This window comes from Pseudorca crassidens, chromosome 14 (assembly GCF_039906515.1).
Source record: "Pseudorca crassidens isolate mPseCra1 chromosome 14, mPseCra1.hap1, whole genome shotgun sequence".
Lineage (NCBI taxonomy): Eukaryota > Metazoa > Chordata > Mammalia > Artiodactyla > Delphinidae > Pseudorca > Pseudorca crassidens.
This window is the reverse complement of record NC_090309.1, coordinates 62,697,900-62,719,687: the sequence shown is the minus strand read 5'-3', so window position 1 is coordinate 62,719,687 and position 21,788 is coordinate 62,697,900. Positions and strand designations below refer to the sequence as shown.

Sequence of the window (21,788 nt, the reverse complement as noted above, 5' to 3'; positions counted from 1 at the left end):
TCTTCAGTTTTTGGAATAGTTTGAGAAGGATAGGTATTAGCTTTTCTTAGTATGTTTAGAATTCCCCTGTGAAGCCTGAACTTTGGTTTGCTGGGAGGTTTTTTATTAATTACAAATTCAATTTCACTACTAATGACTGGTCTGAACTGTTCAGATTGTCTGTTTCTTAACTCAGTCTTGGCAGGTTGTATGTTTCTAGAAATTTTTCCATTTCTTCTAGGTTGTCCACTTTGTTGGCATATAATTGTTTGTAGTATTCTCTTATGATTTTTTTTTTTGGTATCTCAGTAGTACAGCTGTTGTTTCTCCTCTTTCTTATTTTGTTTATTTGGGTCCTCTCTTTTTTCTCAATGAGCCTGGCTAAAGGTTTATCAATTTTGCAAAAAGGTTTATCAATTTTGTTTATCTTTTCAAAAAGCCAGCTCTTGGTTTCATTGATGTTTTCTGTTGTTTTTTGGTCTCTATTTTATTTCCTCTCTTATAATTATTATTTCCTTCCATCTACTAACTTTGGGCTTTGTTCTTCTTTTTCTAATTCCTTTAGACAGTAGGTTAGGTTATTTGAAATTTTTCTTCTTTCTTGAGGTAGGCCTTATATTGCTATGAACTTCAATAATCACTATTAAATTTCCCAGTCTGGTTTGAGGGGTGGGAAAAGACTTACTTTTTTTAATTTGTCCTCCTTTTTGGTATTTGAATTTTTTACCATATTCTTCTGTGAATTTTATAACTAAAATTAGATTAAAAAAAATTTTAAAGTCACAGTAATACCAGTAAACCTAACAGGTACTTAAAATATGACTTAGAATAAATCCAGACTGCTTAGGAGGAATAATTTTCTAAATTGAGTTAATTCTCTCTTATTTTCAGATAATTGTCAAGATTTAGTTCTATAAGTTCTCATTTTTTGGTTCAAAAAACTTTTATTAATAGCAGACATATGGACTTTCTGAAGAACTGTTATATAAGCAACACAAATTTGTGAAATTAAAGAAAATACTAGCTATATGTTTTGAATTTATAGCTTAACTATATTGGAAATTCACTGGCAGAGTGATGAATGGTTGTTTCTTATTGCTTCTTTGGCTTCACTGAGAACAGGACTAGCATTCTCTATCTCATGCTAAATTAAAGGAAGATGGAGGCCTTATTTTTCAGATGCTGCTCAACTTTGGGCCATTCCTAGCCACCCTTAAAGACTCGGTTGGAGAATTTTTAGAAGATTAAAATGCCCATAGTTGGCCCTTCCCAATTATTTAATAGTTTTTATGAATGATTAAGGGGAAAGAGGCAATGCTTCTTGACACCTATACATGTACTTTGGTATTAGGTATTTAACTTAAGTCTTTTGGCAGTTGCAGTAGTGGAATATTTGATGGTAGTTTCTGAAAAACCTAAAATTCCAAACTTTCATTCCAAGAAGTGAGACCTTGAGGTTATTACCTCAAATTTTGTATAAAATTGTAATAATGAGTTGTTTGTTATTTTAGTCAGATTTAAAAAAAAAAAATCTGTGTTCTTAAATATAGCATTGGTTTCATTTACAAATACTATTTCCGAAACAGTTCTATTACCAAAGCCTGGGAAAAGAACACAACCAAATAAAATATTCTTTGGATACCTCTACTAGAGATAGGCTCAGGTTTTCACATGGAAAAGTATGGTGATATGGAAATACATTTTATTATCAAGCTTCTTTGAGGATATTTACAAAAAGTGGGATGTAATAAAAAATAAAAATGTACTAAACAGTGTCATTATAGACTACTTTGTACATTATCAAATGTTTCTAACAATTATTTCTTATACAAACACAATGACTTCAAGACAAAAAAAGGTTATGCAGGTTATACAGTAACTGGAGAAATTACTCAACTCCAAATTATCTGACAGTGCCTTTACATTTTTTTTTTTTAGAAAACTTCTTAGGCATTCAACAGAAACAAAAAGAGTGCAATTAATTTCATGGCTTGTAAAGTTTGATTATATAAGTATAGCAAACAAACGTCATTCCAGTTAATTATCATTTTACGCAGTAAAACCACAATAGGGTGCCTAGTGACTCAGAATTACTTCATTTTAGCACACTGATATAAACACTTACTTTAGAGAAATTTGGGGAAGTTATCCTCTATCACAGGGAAAATACACTTTCCAAAGGTTTTGCAAAATTAATTTGGTTTAATTTTTTAAACTCCTATTTGACAATGAAATACTGAGACATTGTGGAGTGTCTCCTGGAGATATTTAGGGGTAGGCAGTATAGTAAAATGGTTAGGAGGGGTAAGAAGGACTCTGGAGCCACATTGCCTGGGTTCAAACCCACATCCTAACTGTGACCTTCAGCAGCTAGTTACTTAATTTCCCTGTGCCTCAGTTTCCTTATCTGTGAGAGGGAGTTCACGTGCACTTACCTCATGGCTGTTGTGAGAGTAAAACACATAAAGAGCTCAGAAAAGAGGAGCACTGTGTGTTTCCTTCCATTCTCAAGGATATTTTTAGTCCTAGATAAGGCAGTAGCTTCAGGATCTCTAAGGGCCCTCTCAGTCTTAGTCTGTTCACAAGAAGAACATTCTTTTCCTTTGCTACCTCAAATTCTGTGGGCAGTGACAGTTAACACATTTATAACTTTTAGCTTATCAACATCTGATCTTCACAACAACACTGTGAGAAAGGTACAGGCAAGAATTATAATCTTTATTTTATAGATTGAGGAACTCAAGGCTCAGACAGATTGTCACCTGCTGAGGCCAACACAGGTAATTAAAGAACGGAGCCAGAGTTTTTGGCTCCACATCTTTGGCTCTTTTTCGGAGGGAAAAATGTTTACAATGATTACTGAGGAATCAAACAAAAAGTCCCTAGATTTTTTATAAGTGAATGGTCCCACCAGATCTTTAACTTTTTTGGGGGAAAACTGTTAGTAACTTTTAAAAAGCTATGAAAAAGTCTAACCTCTTAAATATGATATCTGGATAGAAAAAAATGTCTTTAGCTGGCTGCTGAAGCTGCAGTGTTTAAAAAAAAAAAAAACTTATTTCATTCTTTCATTTGCTCAGCTGATAATACAGCCGTACTCTTATAAACTGTTTCATGCTCCACCCCGTCCACTCCCTCAAACTGCTTAAAATATAATTGGTTTTAAAACATTCCAGGTATCTGTAAAGCCTTCCAATAAGCTAAAGGAAGAACAAAAGGATGCTGTTATTCTTTCCTGTAGCATTAACTGACTCTGCACTGGCCTACTTTTAGCATATATTTAATTTTCTTCCTCAAATTATTCAACCCTATGTAAAGATAAATTGTGTAGTTAGAATTCAGATCTATACCTATTAAATGTTGGAATCCAATTGTGGCACCACAATGGCGTCAGTGGGAACGTGAATATTTAGCAGCAGAGTTGAGCTATAAGAAGACATACATAACAACTCAGCACTGAGACCAGCAGTTCCTACTCCTGGTTTTGTACATCAGTTGTCCCGAATGACCTTAGGGGCTGTTGCAACATAGCAATACTTACAAAAGGTGACAACTTAATTTTCATGTTCCAAAGAGCATATTCAGAATTTCAACTACAAAAGGGTTAGGGATCACTGTTTTGGAGTCTTGACTGACCTAAAAAAGAAACGTAAAACAGTCCAGCACTCCCTTTCCAGGAGTCTAGGAAAAACCCCTCAATGCCTCTATGGTCGGTTAAACAAATGTTTATAAAGTCTATAGGAAATGGCATGCTGACAGCCTCTCAGTTACTGCATAAATGCACATCTGTTTAGTAATCAACCTTGTAACTCTTGTATGATTTGGTCAAGCTATGCAATAACTGGACTCTAGCTTGCCTTTTTCTCCTTTTTAAAAAAATGTTAAGAATAGGAAAGGGAAGATAAATTAAGTGCCACTATTGTACTAAAATGAATGATTACGAAAAATACAAAAACCAGTTATTGCTTATGCTGTAAAAATTTATGAAAAGCTTTATCTTGGGTTCCATTATGTGTTTTTATTACTCAGTTTCCCCTCTTGTACCTACTCAATATGAACTACAGTATTGGTGTCACTGATTCCTTATCATATTTCCTCATGTCTTTGCATCCTTTCAGATGACAACCTACAAAGAACAACAGTTATGCAGCAAAATACCAGTCCATATAACATGAAATCCTTCCTTATTGAAGTTAGCTCAATAATAATTAAGGATCCTCTTCCATGTCATCTGGATTGGGAGCCATAATGAAGTGCTTTGGGTATACAAGGTTGTGTGTATATGCATGTATTTCCCAGCGGGCATCGTCACTTTCGTGTGTAATGTAACGTTCACCAATGCGAGTTTCAAATTCTCTAAGGTCAAGCCAAGTCTGATAGTCCTAGGGAAAAAAAAAGATTATGAACCATAAAAGAAACAATACTGTCAACCTTCTTTTTTTTTTTTTGCTCAGCACCCTAGTCATAAAATTGACAACCCCTACCTCCTAAATACTTGTTATACAATAAGTTCATTTGTAATATTTTAAGTTAGCAATGTTAAAGATAAATACTTTTTCAAATTTAGAGTCTCTCATGAAGGAACTAGTTTCTAAAATTAAAAAAGAAAACATTGCCTCAGGCTTCTGAGGTGGCTAATAATAACCACTAAAATATTTTGTTGGAGAGGCCTACACCTTACTTCTCAAAATAGGGGAAAGTGCTTAGAATCTGTTATCAGGATAATTTAATAACTGCTGAGACTAAATATGATTATATTTGTTTTGAAGTTATTTCTACCCCTCATTCCCTTTAAAATAGTTCTGAAGCTTCTCTCTTTACTCTGAAGTTTGGGGGTATCTTGACAAATCTATGCAATAGCTTTTGGGGTGAATTAAGCCAAACATTTTAAATGGCATCTCTGATCTCTTCAATGCAAAACCTTTTAGTGGACATTTTAAAAATAAAATATATCTGACAACATAATGTGTCATCCTCACCTTACAGAAAGGTAAAATGAATACTATAAGGCCCTAAGACATGTAGAATCTATTGCTTTTAAGAGTGGTTTCATTAAGACAATCACCATGAACTGCTCAAATGAGAATCGCCGAAGAGAGGTACATTTTTTTTTTTTTGCCAAGAGAGATACTTTTTTTTTTTTACCTGCAGCCAGGGATGACTAAGAGATTTGTCCACACTGTAACGTTTTCTCATCTTCACTTGAAGTAGGTTGTTTATCAAATCAATTGCTAAGGGAAAAGACAAAATTAGATACATGAATTTGAGCGTATGGAGCATCTCAAACCTGTGACTCTGCCTGGAAAGCAGTTCAATCCATAGAAATATATGGTTGAGGATTTTTGCTTCTCAAGGACATGGCCTTTAAGCTAACATGCTGGTGATCCATAAATATTTACTGAATTCACAGTGTATCTGGTTTATTAAGGAAACAGTAGAGTACAGGTTAAAAGTACAGACTGGAGCCAGCCTGCTTGAGCTGGCGTTGTTACTACGTGTGACATAGGGTGAGTTACTAAAGTATACTGTGCCTCGGTCAACTGTAAAATGAGGTTGTTGAGAAGATGAAATAAATTTAATACACATAAAGGGCTTAGAATGGTGCTCAGCATATAAATGCTGAGTATTAACTATTATTTTTTAAGATGAATAAGACAGACTCTTATTATAGGCTGATTTTTTTTGTTTCTTTTTTCCCGCCCCAATGATGCCATGTTCTTCTCTAGTCTCGGGCTTGGTCTGGAAAAGTAGCCGAAGCCATTGCCTTGCTTCTACAGATGTGGTTACAGTGAGGTGATAACTTATTACCAAAAGTTCATACTTAACAAGTTTTAGCAAACAAGTTCATGGTATTTTGGTGTATGTGGAGAGATCTTGGCATATATATCTTATCTAATTATTTGGAGAAATGGGCCAACTGCAAAACCAAAGCAACCAGGTAACTATACACTGACAACATCCCTATGTAACAATACAGTTGTTACTAAGACATGGATCCAGGGATGAGCCAAATGAACGACTTATACTATTACTATTTCTAGTTCTAAATACCACCAAACTAGCAACGATTTTCCATATTTTTGTTTTTGCCCTGATCATTTTTTTCCCGTAAGTATTTTAATTATTAACTTCTCTGTATTCTAAATACTTCAGACTTTTATCCATTGTTCCTTAAATGGCGGTCCACTATGTGCATCAGAATCATTCAGTGTATTTATTAAAATGTATTCAGTGTATTTATTCCTGGGCATCAATCCAGCTGGTGAGTCTGAATCTCTGGGATAGAGCCAGTGGGGTCTTCTCTTTAATAAATTCACCAAGTGATTCTGATTTAAGAGGTCTGCAGACCACACTGTCCAAGGAGCTCTAAGATGACTTTGGCAACATCCCCAAACCCTCATATGTACTTCTTTAGTTAGCTCTGTTCATTACCAAGTAAGCCTACTACTTATATGTTGTTCCTCAAACTTTTCCCAGTTTAATGGGCTATATCCCTATGATGAGGCACTTTCGGGAAAACAAAAAAAAGACCCCCCTGTTCCAAGGGTTGGCTAAGTTCAGGTGGGGATGTTCCCCAGTACTGGTTCTATCAAATGCTATGGGAATGTTAAATAGTGTTTTAAGTGATATATAAAGAACCTAAGTTACAGGTCTCCATTCAAGGAGATCAGAATCTAGTTCTGAAGATAAGTGGTCGTGAAAAGATACGCCCAACTAGTAGCCTAAGTAGATGTTACACAGTTTGGAGGAGGGGTTCAGGGAAGACTTCTCAGATGAGCCACAAGTTAAGGGATCTCTGAAGAACTGGAAGGATTTCAACAGCAAGGAGGAGAAATGGGTAGGCAGGGAAAAGACCTAAGCAAAATGTAGCGAATAGTTGTAAGTACCTTGCGTAGGGCAGTAATGGCGGATGAGGCTAGAAGGCAAACTTGGGCCATATCACAGAGACCTACAGGTGCAGCCTGGTTAGAGGGAGGCTGAGATTAATGTCCGGGAGCAGTGTAAGATGAAAGTAGTGTTTCCTGAAGAAGGATTTGGTAGTGGTGACTGAGAAGGACAGTTAAGCTATTTGAGTAGTTTCAAAATGAGGCAGCTGGGGCCTGGATTAGTGCCCTGCCTGTGAACTATAAGGAAGATAAAGAAAAGATAATGTAAAAGGAAGTGTGCTCAAAAAATTGGTAAACAGTTGAATTTGGAAGGTGAATGGGAAATATTAAAAAGAGAAGTCAGAAGAGACGGTGATTTGGGATCACAAAGATTTTGACTAAAAGGCACAGACCTAAAACATTTTTTTTTTTACCTTCACCAGAAATTTCTCTCCATGGATTTGGTGGGTACATAAATGCAGCATTTTGGATTTGGTCGTTTATATCTTCATCTTCATTAAAAGGAAACGTGCCGCTGAGGCTCACATAGACAATAACTCCCACTGACCACATATCTAGAGAACGGTTGTAGCCTTTGCTCCTGAGAACTTCAGGGGCCAAGTATGCAGGAGTTCCTACCACAGATCTCCTGAACGACTTTTCACCAATGATGCGGGCAAAACCAAAGTCACACAGCTTCACCTGGAAATTAAAGGATGATGTTAATTTTATATTATTGATACATGTATCAATCTATATATACATACCTGTCCCTAAATATGATACTGTATCATTTCAACACATTTGCCAACTGTATTATGAATGTCAAGATTATAGATAAGGAAATTGTAAAATACGCTTTTCCCAATATTTAGATACATTTATAACCCTGTGATCCATTACTAACAGTATGAAGAGCTTTGCTAATGCTCATTTCAAAAAACCACTTTTGAATTCTAGCTTCCAGAATGCCAAATACCAGACTGGTGTTATAAGTGCTCAGCGTTTTTGATGAAATGGAGGGTGCTGATCTTTTATCATTTGGCTTTTAGGAGATCACTTTCTATTACCTGTAAGCGGGAATTATATGTTTCACTTTTAAATGCTCAGTGGCCTCACAGTGCCTGGATAGAGGTACTCAAATGTTTGCTGAATGAAAAATAAGTTATGATATTTAAAAACTTACCCTTTATTTTGCTTAATCCTAGAATCTCTCTTCCCAAGGATACTATATATTGGCAAGTAAATGAAATTGAGGTGTATTAAAGATAAGTATTAATGTGGCCAGTAGAAGAGTCATATTAGAGATTGTTTGAAAGTGTTTTCTATGACTATGGAACAAAATATTGCTAGTTAGATGTTCAGATTTGAAACAAGTTATATCTGGGGGTAGCTGCAGTCACTACCATGCCCCTTTGGGAAGAGAGTTCTGGAAATGTAATAAGATTGGCAGAGCTCAGAATACTTATCTTGCTGCCCATCTTCTACGAGGTTCAAATTTTGGTGATTAATGATACATCCATGCTGAACAAGCAAATGCCAAGTACTGTCCAGGGGAAATGCCTTGATTCACAAAATGTCTTCACTAAAAACTTCAAGATAAATTGAGAGACCTCTACAAACCAGTGGTACAAACAGTGAGTGGAAAGCAAAGATGGACCTTCATACATGTTTTTATGATATTTGTTCTGTGTCATTATTGAATTCAACTACTTCCTCTGAATATTTGAAGAAGAGGATTATTGACCATGAAGAAATAACCTTTTTCATTAAATGCCATATTTCAGTTAGCATTTTGATAAAGATGACTTGGCATTTTGGCAACTGAATAAAGAAGAGGGGCCATGGCTAGCACTTGACCAAAAAAAAGAGTATCAAGTAAGTGACATTATTTTCCCTTTGTTCCTAATGGAGGTCAGAAAGCTGGAGTTTTAGCCTTAGCTGTAGGGGTGTACATCCCATACTCTCTTGAAGATCAAATGAAATAATACATGAAATAATAATTCTTTAAAATATTGCACCAATGCTTATGGAACCTTTTTGACCTACAAAGATAGAGGATTATTTTTATTCACATAGGCATTACAAAAGGAATATGGTTACTTCCTTAAAAGTAAAAAAGTTGAATAATTTTTCTAAATACATCTTTTTTCTTGAAAGAGAATCTGAGTTGTATTTACCAAGTGAAATAGTCATCTGTTGTCCTTATTCTAGCCACTTGTCTAATTGTGTTTTAAATGTACATAAACAATAATTTGGCAACAGATTATTCTAGCTGATGACAATCATGAGAAATATTCATAGGTACCACCAATATATATTCCTCAGGACAAATGTTTCAGACTTTGGGTTAATAACTATTTTTAGGTTATGAAATAAATTTGGATCAAGATCAACACTTTTTAATGAAATGAAATTTAGCCAAGTAAAAAAATGAATGCATCACACGCAGGAGAGACACACACATACATATCGTAATACATATGTGAGCACTGGCGGTGATGGGAAATGTCATTCTTCCATAGGTTTTGCTGAAAATGTTTGAAATATAGTACTCTAAAGAGGAAGAAGTGTTGGCTGCCTGCCTCAACCAAAATCGAGTCTTCTCATTTCAGGGTCATCCCTCAGTTTGTTTCATTTCATGGGGAATTTGTCCTGAGCACCAAGCACCAACCAAGGCTGACTCTCCCTACTTCATTCCCAACCCACAGGGAGGGGTGGATTGTGCAAAAAAATTATTCCTTTGAGAACTGGTCTAAAAAGTCTTCATGAAAATAATATAATTAGTAAAATCTGAATTCAGACTACTCAGGTATACATCCTCAATGGCAGTTATAAGGTAGAAACTTTTTTTCTGTAAGATGGTTATGTACTGAACCTACAGCACTGCCTTTCATTACGTGGGTACTTCATAATGTCAGACAGATACTTAAAACCGTACTTTAAAAAGGTTCTGGAGAATATCTCACCTGAGGAAATGGCTCTGCTGATGCGAGTAGCACATTTTCTGGCTTTAAATCACAGTGCACAATATTCTTAAAATGTAGATTCCTTAATGCAACAAGTATCTGTTATTGAAGAAAACAGAATTTTTTTCTATTTCTGGAAAAATCACAGCTAAACACCAACTGGACCCCTTGAGTGGTATAATAATTTAAAAAGTCCACTACAGTTCATCAAGATTTAACTAAAAGTGTTATTCTGTTCTTCAAAGTTAACAATTCCCACAATGTTACAATATGTAAAAGCACTACCATTTCTTGTAGTTTTTATTATTTTCTAGTTTCAAAAAAAGTTAAAATACCTGTGTGACCATGAATTTAGTTATTCGTTCTGGTAGTCGACTTTTCTCACTGGATAGAATCATCTCCAACATATCTCCATGCAGCTTTTCCATTACTACAAAAACTCGTTCTGGGGTTTCAAACATACATTCCAGGTTTACAATCCCAGGATGGTGCAAATTCTGAAGAGTTGCAGGATATTTATGTGACCAACTTGAGTAAAAGTTTTACTGTGCAAATATTAATATCTAACAATGTGCTGCAATTAATTGTATGGAATAACGGCACAGAAAGCAAAAAATAGCTTAGAAAAATAAATAAAAGCAAACAAAATAAAAAGGATCACAGAATTTGATTTTCCAAGTTCTGTAGTGGAGAGTGGATGCACTGAAGGGAAAGAATATCTTCCCAGTTTTTCCAATATAAATGCCCTTGTCCATTACTACTTCTTTTCCTTCCTTCTCATCTTCTTAATCTTCTGATAGTACTCTAATTTTATGCTGTCCATGAATAGGCACCAACTGCCAATCAAAGTTTAGCCAATTACACAGAGCTTTGGTTCTTTGGGGCTGTTTGTGAGGGTCTTAGCTCAAACTGGTGGTTTTGTCTTTAAGGTAGTTATTTATCTAAGTCTTGATCTCATTGTATTATACCTTGATTTGGTCTTCCCTCTTTTAGGCTCAGCATGTCTTTACTACCATCACCCCTTTTTCTTAAGCACTACTAGGTTAACAGGGTTGGAGAAATACAAAGCTGAATGTGATACTGTATCTGCTAATAAAAAAGCAATCTATCTTAACTGATATTAAAAAAACAAAAAGTTCTTCAAAAGCAATTTGAGAAGTCAGCCATACACAAAAAACATTCAATGGTTCTTTATTTCTGGACATAAATCTAAATTCCTCTGTGTGGATTTTAATATCTTCAGTATGGTTTCATTCTTATTCAGTCTTAAATATTGGCCCAAGTGATTAAACTTTTTAATACTTATTAACAGAAACATATTTTTCTTATGCTTTTTTTCCTTACTATGGGTATCTAAGTATGCCAAGAGGGCAAACTTTTTTTCGGCCTATGTGAAGTTGGGCTCCATCTCTAAAATGTGTTTTGAATACACCATCATTTCTCAATTCCCACTGTAATGCCTCCAGTTTAGCTCACGTTACCTCTCTTCCAGACTACTGCAGTAGTTGCCACTGCACTCTATGCAGCACTGCTTATCCCCTGGTACTGTATTACGTGTATATGTGTCTTACTCTGTAGCCTAGTAAGTTCTCTGAGAGCAGAGACTGTGCCTTAGTCACTTTTAGCTCAACTTCTGAATCATGGTTGGTGTTTTAAAAATGTTTAGAAAGTGAATAGCAAATGCAAGATAAATACTGTTTACTAATCAGCTTAAAACAAGTTAATGACATGGTGTTCCAGGTAGCAAAATAAAAAGTGACACAATCTTATAGTAGATACGTGAAAGTGAAATACCCCACAGTGGTGGGGCATGATAATGGCAGTAAGCAGAAGATTCAGAACATCATAACTCTGACCGATTTAGAGTTGGAAGTGTGGTTGGCTGTCCCCTATGTTGCAGCTGACTACCTCTTAAGTTTCTTTTTTCCCCCCACCATCCTTGGAAACACATGCATGCACACACAAAAATAGAAGTATGCTGTAACATAAATTCTTTTAACCACTTCTTCTATTTGTTTAAATGTCCTATTTCCTCTAGAGTCTGTTTTGGTAAAGTATACTTTCATAGAGAATCATTTTCTCCAGGTTTTCAAGTTTATCTAACAGAGTTACACAAGATAGTATCTTAAGATTCCCTAAGCCCGGTGAGTCAGGTAGGGTTGTTAAAAAAAAAAAAAAAAGATTCCCTAAAATTTTTTCAGTATTTGTGATCGTCTCTCCAAAATGTTGTTATATCTTCTTATATTGATTCGGTTGGACACTTATTTTATTGTTATCCACTCCCCGCCCCCGCCCAATAATCAACTTTTGGATTTATTATACTAAATTTATTAATTTCCTTTTTTATCTTTGTTAATTCCTTCTGTTTTCCTCAGGTTGACTGTTCATCCTTCAGCTTCTTGAGTTAGACTCTTAATTTATTTATGTTCATTTTTTCTTGATTAAATATTTGAGGTTACCAAGATTTCTGTAAGCAGTAGTCCAAAAGCTCTGATATACAGTATTTCCACAATTATTTTCTAAATACTCCAATCTTGATTTTGTTCTCTGATTCAAGAATTAAGACTCAAAAAAAATTTTTTTCAGGTGGTGGGAGTTTTTGTTTTCTGATTTTATAATTTATTCCTAGCTTTAGTGCATTAAGACCAAAAAGTACGGTTTATTCTACTGTTTTTTTGAATTAATAGGGTACTTATTTGTTTTTAGGGTACAGTGTTCAACATAAACTGGTGAGATCTACCTTATACTGTTTAGGCCTCCTATGTTCCTTTGTCTATTTCATCTGTCATGGACTACTAATGTGCTCCCTGTATGGTCTCTAGTTTTCCTTTATAGATGTTGTTGATGCCATTTGGTTTAGTGTGATTTGCACTCTTCCACCGTTAGAGTGCCCTACTTCAATTCACTTCATGTGTTTTCTCTTGAATTAAATCTTATTAGATCATGACTCCCTTGGCTTTCTTCTATTTGAGAGGAACTAGAGAGAGGCTGTCACAACTGTAGAGCTCAGAAAGAGCCAGCAAAACCAGTTTTTATTGTGGTGCGTCTTCCTGCATTTGCCTGGTCCATTTCCACTGTTTTTGGAAAAACTTCCACCTATTTTGTAGGGCTGAACTCTTTTCTATTTTTGTTAAAGACAGAGTATGCTTTTCTGTTTATCATTTTTCTTGTAGCTTTTGGGTGATTTCCAAGAAGAGAAGGGGAAAATACTGAATTTATACTACAACAGTCAAACTAGAAATTTTGCTCTTAAGTTTCTGAGAACGTTTTCCCCTTTACATAGGGAGCCATGAGAGTGCCTCACCTTTTCTCCCACTACTCTACTACCCTCTTCAGGCAACAGCAAAAGGACATTTGACATTACTATAGCCCTGTAAAATGAAAGTGAAAAATCCCACAGGCGACAATTATTTAATTCTGAAATATTTTCATTCTGAAAATAACCAGAGGGCTATAATAATAAAGTGTTTACATTGTGTATTATCTGGAAATTCCTAAATTCAGTTATTAAGATTTGCAGTTGATAACATGTGGGAAAAAAGCTTCAGTATTTAGTACAGAGCTGTGTTTGTGATGTGATCAAAGTAACAAGGAGAACTTTTACGTGGAATCTAAAATACGACACAAATGAACATATCTACGAAATAGAAACAGACTCACAGACATAGAGAACAGACTTGTGGTTGCCAAGGTGGAGGGCGGGTGGGGGAAGGATGGATTGGGAGCTTGGGATTAGCAGGTGCAAACTAGTATATATATGATGGATAAAAAACAAGGTCCTATTGTATAGCATAGGGAACTATATTCAATATCCTGTGATAATGGAAAAGAATATGAAGAATATATATATGCATAACTGAGTCACTTTGCTGTAGAGCAGAAATTAACACAACATTGTAAATCAACTATACTTCAATAAAAATTTTTTAAAATGACAAGGAAAAATCAATCCTTATGAATAAATCCTTAATATTTATTTTTTTGCATACTGATTGGATATTGAGAAAGAGTCCAAAATTAGATATGAAAAAAGATCTCTAACAGTATATTCAAACCCTAATGCAAAGTCTGAATGCTGTTAATATCCTATTTTAAAGGTAGCTTTATAGGAGGAGGCAGCCTTGAAGTGACCACAGGTAGCTTGTAGACCACAATCTTTTGATTATCACTCCTCTGAAAAAAAGTGAGGCAAATGTTACTAACAGTGACCAATAATGTAATAAATGTAAAATTAATTACATGTTTGTAAGTTTCTTACCTTCTTCTCCAAAGAAGCACAAGTTCAACAGGCTGTGTCTTCTTGAACTTCACCCACAAGCAAATGGGGCTCTCACAGCATTAACTATTATATCATCATGATTTCTTAAATACTATGCAAAAGCTACACAATGAATTAATAAATATTTGCATATTATAAATTAATTATGAGATATTCAGAAAAATAAAGCTAAATTTTACTCTTCTAGATGACGTCCAAAAGAGATAAAAATGCTAAATAAAAATACACAGTAATTTATTTTATGGGATTTAAGTCATTGCCAATATATCTTTAAAAATATACCTTAATGGACTAAACTATTATAATGAAACGTGGTGGTAGAAGTATCAAAGTATTTTGAGCTCATGGAGTGATGAATTAAGAATGCAATTTGAGTTTTTTTAGTTTAAGATTTTCCTTAGGAAAATGTGTTCTAAACAAACTACTACCATAATGGCAGTCCTTGTAACTCCTAGATTATTGTAACCTAATTTTGCCTTTAAAAAAAAAAAAACTTAGGGAGTTAATTCAGATGCTCACCAGCCTCTCACTGAGCCAAAAGGTCATAAAATGAGAACGAAGAAAAATGAGAACAAAGAAAACAAAAACCAAAATCTTATCAGCACACTAACTAGACTTGGATTTAAAAGCTCATAAATCAAAAATTAAAACCAATACAAAGCAACTTTTTGGGGATTTTTTTACCTGTAAAATAGCCACTTCATTACGGAGCTGACTCTCCTGTTTTGTGGGGAATCTCATCTTATCAATTACTTTAATAGCCACATCCCTTCCAGTCTTTCTGTGTTTTCCTATTTTTAAAAAAAGTACAGAAAAGAAAGAAGACACAAATTGACATCCCACATACAATACAAAAGCTTTATCAGGAAGTTATCCACAAACTGCAATTGATATGTATGTATTTTTGTATTTCTTTTTTTCAGCTCATTTTGTTCTTTCTCCATCACTAACCTTTAATTTTAAGAAATAAATTATATTTTCCCTTATAGTAATTGCCCCTAATAAAGGCTGTTTCATTATTTGAAACAGCAGGAAATTTGAATGAACCTGTTTGCTGAAAAATAATCCACTTTATTAAAGAAATGATAGTTAAATATGTGACTTAGTCTTTAGAAATTCTGTCAAGATAGAAACATCGTACCAATTCATTAATTTTATTCTAGGTTTACTGGATCAGCACAGAGTGACTTAACTATACAGCCTTCAGGCAGAAAGGCCAACTAGTCTCAGCAAGGAATGAAAGGGTTTAACATTACTTTCCTTTTATACCTTGTTTCATAGCTTATAAAGTACTTTTATATATATTAGGTTTAATGAATATTAAAAATCCTGTGAACTATGCAGGTCAGGTTTTATTAGCTCCATTAAACTGATGAAGATACTGAGGCACAGTGAGGTTAAATGACTTTGCCAGTGGAAGTCACAGAGCTGGATAAGATTCCATGTCTTCAGACCTGATACCATTCATGCCAATAGTAGACAAACGGTGCCATTTGTGTGAGAAAACCAGTGGGGCATATACTTCAATAAACAAACTTTCATAGTCCAACATAAACTTCAAACCATTTATTTTTCCCAAACATCTTTATGTGTAATCTACAAGAAAAGATAAAGACTATTGTGAATTTTCTTATTCTTTCTGTTACTTTTTAAAGTTCTTAGTTTAAATTAAGGAATTAATACTCAGTTATATTGAAAAGGGCTTAGCTAAATGTATGTAGGTTAACCTTTGAGAAAAACACCACTTGACGAAACTGTGACAAGATGTTAACAGCTGGTAGATGTTTTTAAATTTCATAATTTTTCTATGTTATCTACAATATGCAAAAGGCTGTAGTTGCTTACCTCCATAGACGATACCAAATTGGCCTGAACCAAGCACCTCATCTGCAAATATCTGGTAAACGGTACTGATGTCCTATTTAGGGAAAAAGTAAGAAGTGTTATTACCTCTATGAAATAATGTCAACATCTCAGACTCTTTTCATTCAAATACTTAAATACATTTTAGTTTTTATGATTGACAGAACTAATTTTCACAAAATATTTTATGAAATATAGGCTTTCTATGTCCTAAAAAAGCCCAACTTTAATACAATGACTCAATGCACAACTATAATGTATTCTGTAAGAAGACCCTTGGGAAAAAAATGCTTTGAATTAAAAAATATATTTATTGGGCTTCCCTGGTGGCGCAGTGGTTGAGAATCCGCCTGCCAATGCAGGGGACACGGGTTCAAGCCCTGGACCAGGAAGATCTCACATGCCGCAGAGCAGCTAAGCCCGTGAGCCACAACTACTGACCCTGCGCTCTAGAGCCTGCAAGCCACAACTACTGAGCCCACGAGCCACAACTACTGAAGCCCGTGTGCCTAGAGCCTGTGCTCTGCAACGAGAAGCCACCGCAACGAGAAGCCCGCACACTGCAACGAACAGTCCCTGCTCGTCGCAACTAGAGAAAGCGGCACACAGCAACGAAGAACCAAAGCAGCCAAAAAATATATTTATTTATTTATTTATTTATTAAGTAGTGATCTATAAAAAGTAAATTAACATAAAAAATTAAGAACAAAGTTTTACCTACTTTACCATTAAAGAGATTTGCTATCTTTGATTTGAAAGAAAAACTCAAAGGTTCATATTATTGAGATCAGGCTAATTTTAAAGACTGATGAAAAGAGTATGTGTAGCTCAAATCCACTCCTCTATCTCCTCCCTTCCGCCCCTCCCTTCCATCTTCCTTTTTCTTCGCTAATGGTTGTCGCTGTCAGAGAGCTCCTGGAAGGCGCTTGGCAACGCTCCCCACAGGTCTTCAGTCAAGGTCTGTCTTTTGTTTGGGTATGTGCTACAGTCTCCATGAAGCCAGGGACTACACCTGTCTCGTTCAGTGTTACATTCCCAGACAGTGCGGGTCTCACGACAGTCACATGACTGGATAAACCAAGTCTCCTAGGCCTCATTCCCTCATTGGTAAAGTGGATATAATAACATCTATCTCACTAGATTTTTAAGTGAATTAAATGAGAATATATACAAAGTGTCAAATCCAGTGCCTGGCATATAAAAATCAGTAATTCTGGCTTCCCTGGTGGTGCAGTGGTTGAGAGTCCGCCTGCCGATGCTGGGGACACAGGTTCGTGCCCCAGTCCGGGAAGATCCCACAGGCCACGGAGCGGCTGGGCCCGTGAGCCATGGCCGCTGAGCCTGCGTGTCCGGAGCCTGTGCTCCGCAACGGGAGAGGCCACAATAGCGAGAGGCCCGCGTACCGCAAAAAAAGAAAAAAAGTAATTCCACAAATCCTAATTTCTGTTTAAATTAGGTAATCGTAAGTAAGCTGAATTCTCTGGGACTGGTCTTCTTATCTGTAAAACTGAAATGAGAAAACGTCTTTCTCTCCCCAATAATCTGGTACCTATTCTACCTACCCCTAGAACAAGAGAGACACGGATTAAATCTCACTGAAACCCTCTATCTCTCATAGCACTACTGGATATCAGTCTTCACTGCAATCTTAGAAAATCCAACAACATTTACATGTTATAGAGCAATAACAGCTGGATGCCCCAGTTAAAGAATAAGAGATTTTATGAGAGAAATTTATATATAGCTAATGAACAATTTTCTGACTTCTTTTTCTAGGCTTTTTTCTTTCTAATCCAGGGGTTGGCATACTATGGCTTGTGGGCCAAATCCAGCCTGCTGCCTCTTTTTGTACAGCCCCTGAACTAAAAGCAGTTTTAATTTTTTTTTAACAGTTTTAATTTTTAAATGGTTAAAAAACATCAAAATAATAATGTCTTGTGAAACATGAAATTATATGAAATTCAAATATATGTGACCACAAATAAAGTTTTACTGGAAAACAGCCATGCTTATTCCTTTAAGTATTGCCTACGGCTTTCTCATGACAACGGCCAAGTTGAGTTCATAACTGTATATGGTCTGCAAGGCCTAAAATATTTACTTCTATCCCTTTATAGAAAGTACGCTGATCCGTACTGTAATCCCCCACATGTACCTACATACACCAGCTGAAGTGGGTCTTGACTCTTCCTTAAAATCCTGCATTTCCTGCTTCTCTGTACTTGCATGAAATGTTCCCCCAACCATATCCTCTCAACACTTGTGTCAAAACTCTTTTCCATCCTCTTAGGCATATTTCAAGTTGTACTTCCTTTGAGAAGCTTTCCCGGCTCTGACCCAGAAAGAAGTAGCCTCTCCCTTCTCTTTGAACTAGTCTATCACTTTGTGATATTCTAATGTCACTTACAAAAAGTTAACTTTATTTTCATAATTTAAAAGGAAACTGCCTCAGTTTCCTTCATAAAGCAGAACTCCTCAGGGAAGTTATCACCCACACAGCCTAGCCTAGTGTCTTTAGGCAAACTGCGCAACACTTTGGGCTATAAACTTATTTTCCTAATAAGATTTTCACATTTTATTTTCCTTAATCACCCAATTTGCATATTTTAGCTGTAATGTTTACTCACCACATTCTCCTGGATCTGACAATTAGATACAGAGATACTGGTAGACAAATCTTCTGTAAAATATAAGAATGATGTATGGAAAAAAAAACTGTTAGTCCATAACTTAGTAATAATAGTTACTGACATGTGAATGCTCACAATATACTAAATTTTAAAAACTAGCTAACATACACTTAATATAATTACATTCATTAAAACAAAATTAAAAAAACAATTTATCCATATACAATACTAATCCATCAACAGGAAACTGGTTAAATAAAATATGATACGTCCATACAAAAGAATACTATCTAAACATTTAAGGATGTAGGGCTATAAGAACTGAGTCAGAAAGCTATTTATGACATTATTAAGTTAAAAAGGTAAGTTGCAGTGTAGTGGCATTTGAATCGAAAACAAACAAAATATGATTACTTCTGGTGAGTGAGAGAGGTGGGGTTGAGGAGCAAAGATTTAATCTTTATACACTTTTAGACTGCTTGCATTTTAAAAAATGCATAAAAAGTATTACTGTCATAATAAAAAATAAAAACATATCTATATACTGACATTGAAATATATCTGATATAAAATAGTTGATGAAACCAAGTTGTAAAGATAACACATCTTTTACGACAAAAATGTATAATACATTTTTGTGTGAAAATAAAATTATAACAACATAGTATAGACTCCCCTCCCCACAAGCCATCCCCAAATCAAGACATATACACCAAACTATTAATAATGGTTTTCTGAGGGGGGAGATACATGATTGGGAATAGGGGGATGTGTCACATGTGTATACGGAGGAATTTCTCATATTACATATTTCTATAAAGTTTAAATGTCTGTATTACTTTGGTAAACAAAGGAAGAAACTGACAAGAAAAAGGGAAATTTGGAAAGTAAGCAAGAGACTAGTTGTCAAAAATCTAGAATCTCAGTGACAACTCAAAAGATATGAAATTTCCTTCATAATCCCAAATATAAAAATGTAAAACTTCATTAAGAAGGAAATATAAGCAACTATACATCAAAAATAAGTAAGATGACTGTGGAAAAACTCCATTTTAAAATATTAGGCCAATTTTAAAATATTTTTAAAAATCCAAAAATTAAATATTAATGAAACAGACATAAAAGGCACAGCATCAACTAAATTAATGAGCCTAAAACTCTGCTTTTCAGTAGTTCCAGTTTCCTAGTTTAAGTCAATATTTTATTTTCTTTCGAAGGCCTCCACTGTCTAACTTCACCCAGTTTTAATTTCTGTTGCTTCCCAGGAGAACTCTACTCTAGACACGTTACAAGGACAGCGGCAGCAGCAACACAGTAATAGTTTCACTAATGGGTCAGGAATGATGCGAAGTGCATCATATGCATTTATTATCATTTCCCTTTCAGATTAGAGAACAGAAGAGGCCAAGATCATGAAGCTAGTAAAGCAGCAGAACTGGGCTTTCATCCTCCAGAGTTCTCACTCTTAGCCCTTCTGCAACCTGTTTTTAGGGACTCTTAACCCTAGGGAAGAGGTCCATGGATGGGCTTGAGAAGGTCCCTAAATCCAGTTATATATAAAATTTGTGTGTTATGTGCCTGCATTATTTTCTGGGGGAAAAGGTCCATGGTTTTAATTAGAATATCAGACAGTTCTGTCTAAAATCCCCTCAAATTTAAGAAGCACTGTGGATATCCATTTATTCAACCTTTAGGAATCAACATTCAACACCAAACATTTTCATGGTCATTACCCTCATCCCTTTGATCACACCTGTCTCCTCAACACCAGTGACACCCCCTCCACCCCTCCCAGGTTAGCTCTGCCTATCCTAACTTACTTGAGATCCAAGGTCAAGGTTCAAATCAGGCTCCGCTATCATGAAGTCTCTGCTTACTCTTCCTATCCATATCTGAGTTCCTCGAGAAATGCACTACTCATTTTTGCACTCTACTGCTTTATGCTACCATCTAACACTTATATACGTTATGTCCTATTTCCCTTAGTAGCTTTTAAATTTTCGGTGTTCCTTTCGTATTCTAGCTCAGGGCGTAGCATAATGCCGAGAACAGGCATACCAAGTAGCATAGCTGAACTGAAATAAAGAACATTTAGAAACTGGTTGAGGGAACTCCCTGGAGGTCCAGTGGTTAAGACTCAGCACTTTCACTGCCGGAGCCTGGGTTCAATCCCTGGTCGGGGAACTAAGATCCCGCAAGCTGTGCAGCGCAGCCAAAAAAGAAGAAAAAAAGAAAATGGTTGATACCTCTTTCAATTTAAATACTATTTGTCTAATGAATGAATGATGTTTCCCCATAAACAAAATAATGCCAATGGAAGGGAAAGTGACATTTTACTATGGCTTTCTGATTAAGTGTTCACTTGAACCTTTATCAAATTTAGGTTTTACTTTATAAATTTTGTTAGTGCAAAGGACATGTGTTTCAATATTTTTTTAATGTTTCTGAATGTTTTAATTCAGTTAAAAGAAATACAGCATTTCTGACTTCACAGATTTCCTGAGTATGTGAACTGTAACACTTTATAGCCTGAAAATCCCACCATGAAGCAAAATACTAATACTAGTAGTTTACTCAACACCTTATGGTTCTCTTTCATTTAATGCTGACAACCCTATAAAGTAGGTACTATTACAGAGAACGAAAGTACTTGCTAAGATCACATAACAGGTTGGCAGAACCAGAATTTAAATGTAGTGACACTGACTCTGGAACCTAGCTCTGGGGATTGTATACATATACTATAACCAATATAATTTCATAAAGGAATTAACTAATGGTATTGGTTACTAAAAATGAAGCTTAAAATGAGCATTAAAAATAAATACAGAAACACAACTACACCCACAAAATGCTTAAGAACCAAAGGGGGAAAAAAGCCATCAACAAGCTTATTGCTTACTGTGATCTTTCCCTTGCCCTGGAGAAGTACAAACACTTGCTTGAGGGGTAACAGGCATGAGAGCTTGGCGAATTGCTTTTTCCCAGCTCTGTGCTACGTCAAGTCCCACTCCAGTGGCAGCAAGAACAGGATTGTGAGAGCTGTCCCCACTGTTCTCGCCAACAAAGTATACCATAGTATCAGTGATGATTTCAAAACAGTGTGGGTTGCTGCCTTGTGAAATGTTCGTGAAATCTTGTGGGGAAGATATGCGAAGAATCTCTGAAAGTGGAATTTCCTGAAGCAAAAATTAAGCATTAT

The 21,788-nt window shown here is 35.5% G+C and overlaps 2 protein-coding genes across 4 annotated transcripts in view; one reads left to right on the top strand and one right to left on the bottom strand.

The window, feature by feature from the left end:
- Window positions 1-17,958, top strand: part of NDUFAF7 (NADH:ubiquinone oxidoreductase complex assembly factor 7) — a 35,811-nt gene extending 17,853 nt beyond the window's left edge. Inside the window, exon 11 of the transcript XR_010934079.1 lies at window positions 4,098-17,958. The gene's annotated coding sequence lies outside the window, so the exon portion shown is untranslated. The remainder of the gene's footprint in view (window positions 1-4,097) is intronic.
- PRKD3 (protein kinase D3) overlaps window positions 1,660-21,788 on the bottom strand; it is an 80,855-nt gene continuing 60,726 nt past the window's right edge. For all 3 annotated transcript variants that reach the window (XM_067703243.1, XM_067703240.1, XM_067703242.1), the window contains 9 exons: window positions 21,489-21,765; window positions 18,584-18,636; window positions 15,939-16,011; window positions 14,778-14,884; window positions 10,150-10,311; window positions 9,815-9,913; window positions 7,280-7,547; window positions 5,125-5,210; window positions 1,660-4,361 (listed from right to left, as the gene is read on the bottom strand). In XM_067703243.1, the coding sequence (XP_067559344.1) occupies window positions 4,188-4,361; window positions 5,125-5,210; window positions 7,280-7,547; window positions 9,815-9,913; window positions 10,150-10,311; window positions 14,778-14,884; window positions 15,939-16,011; window positions 18,584-18,636; window positions 21,489-21,765 (1,299 nt within the window). In that variant the 3' untranslated portion in view covers window positions 1,660-4,187. The remainder of the gene's footprint in view (window positions 4,362-5,124; window positions 5,211-7,279; window positions 7,548-9,814; window positions 9,914-10,149; window positions 10,312-14,777; window positions 14,885-15,938; window positions 16,012-18,583; window positions 18,637-21,488; window positions 21,766-21,788) is intronic.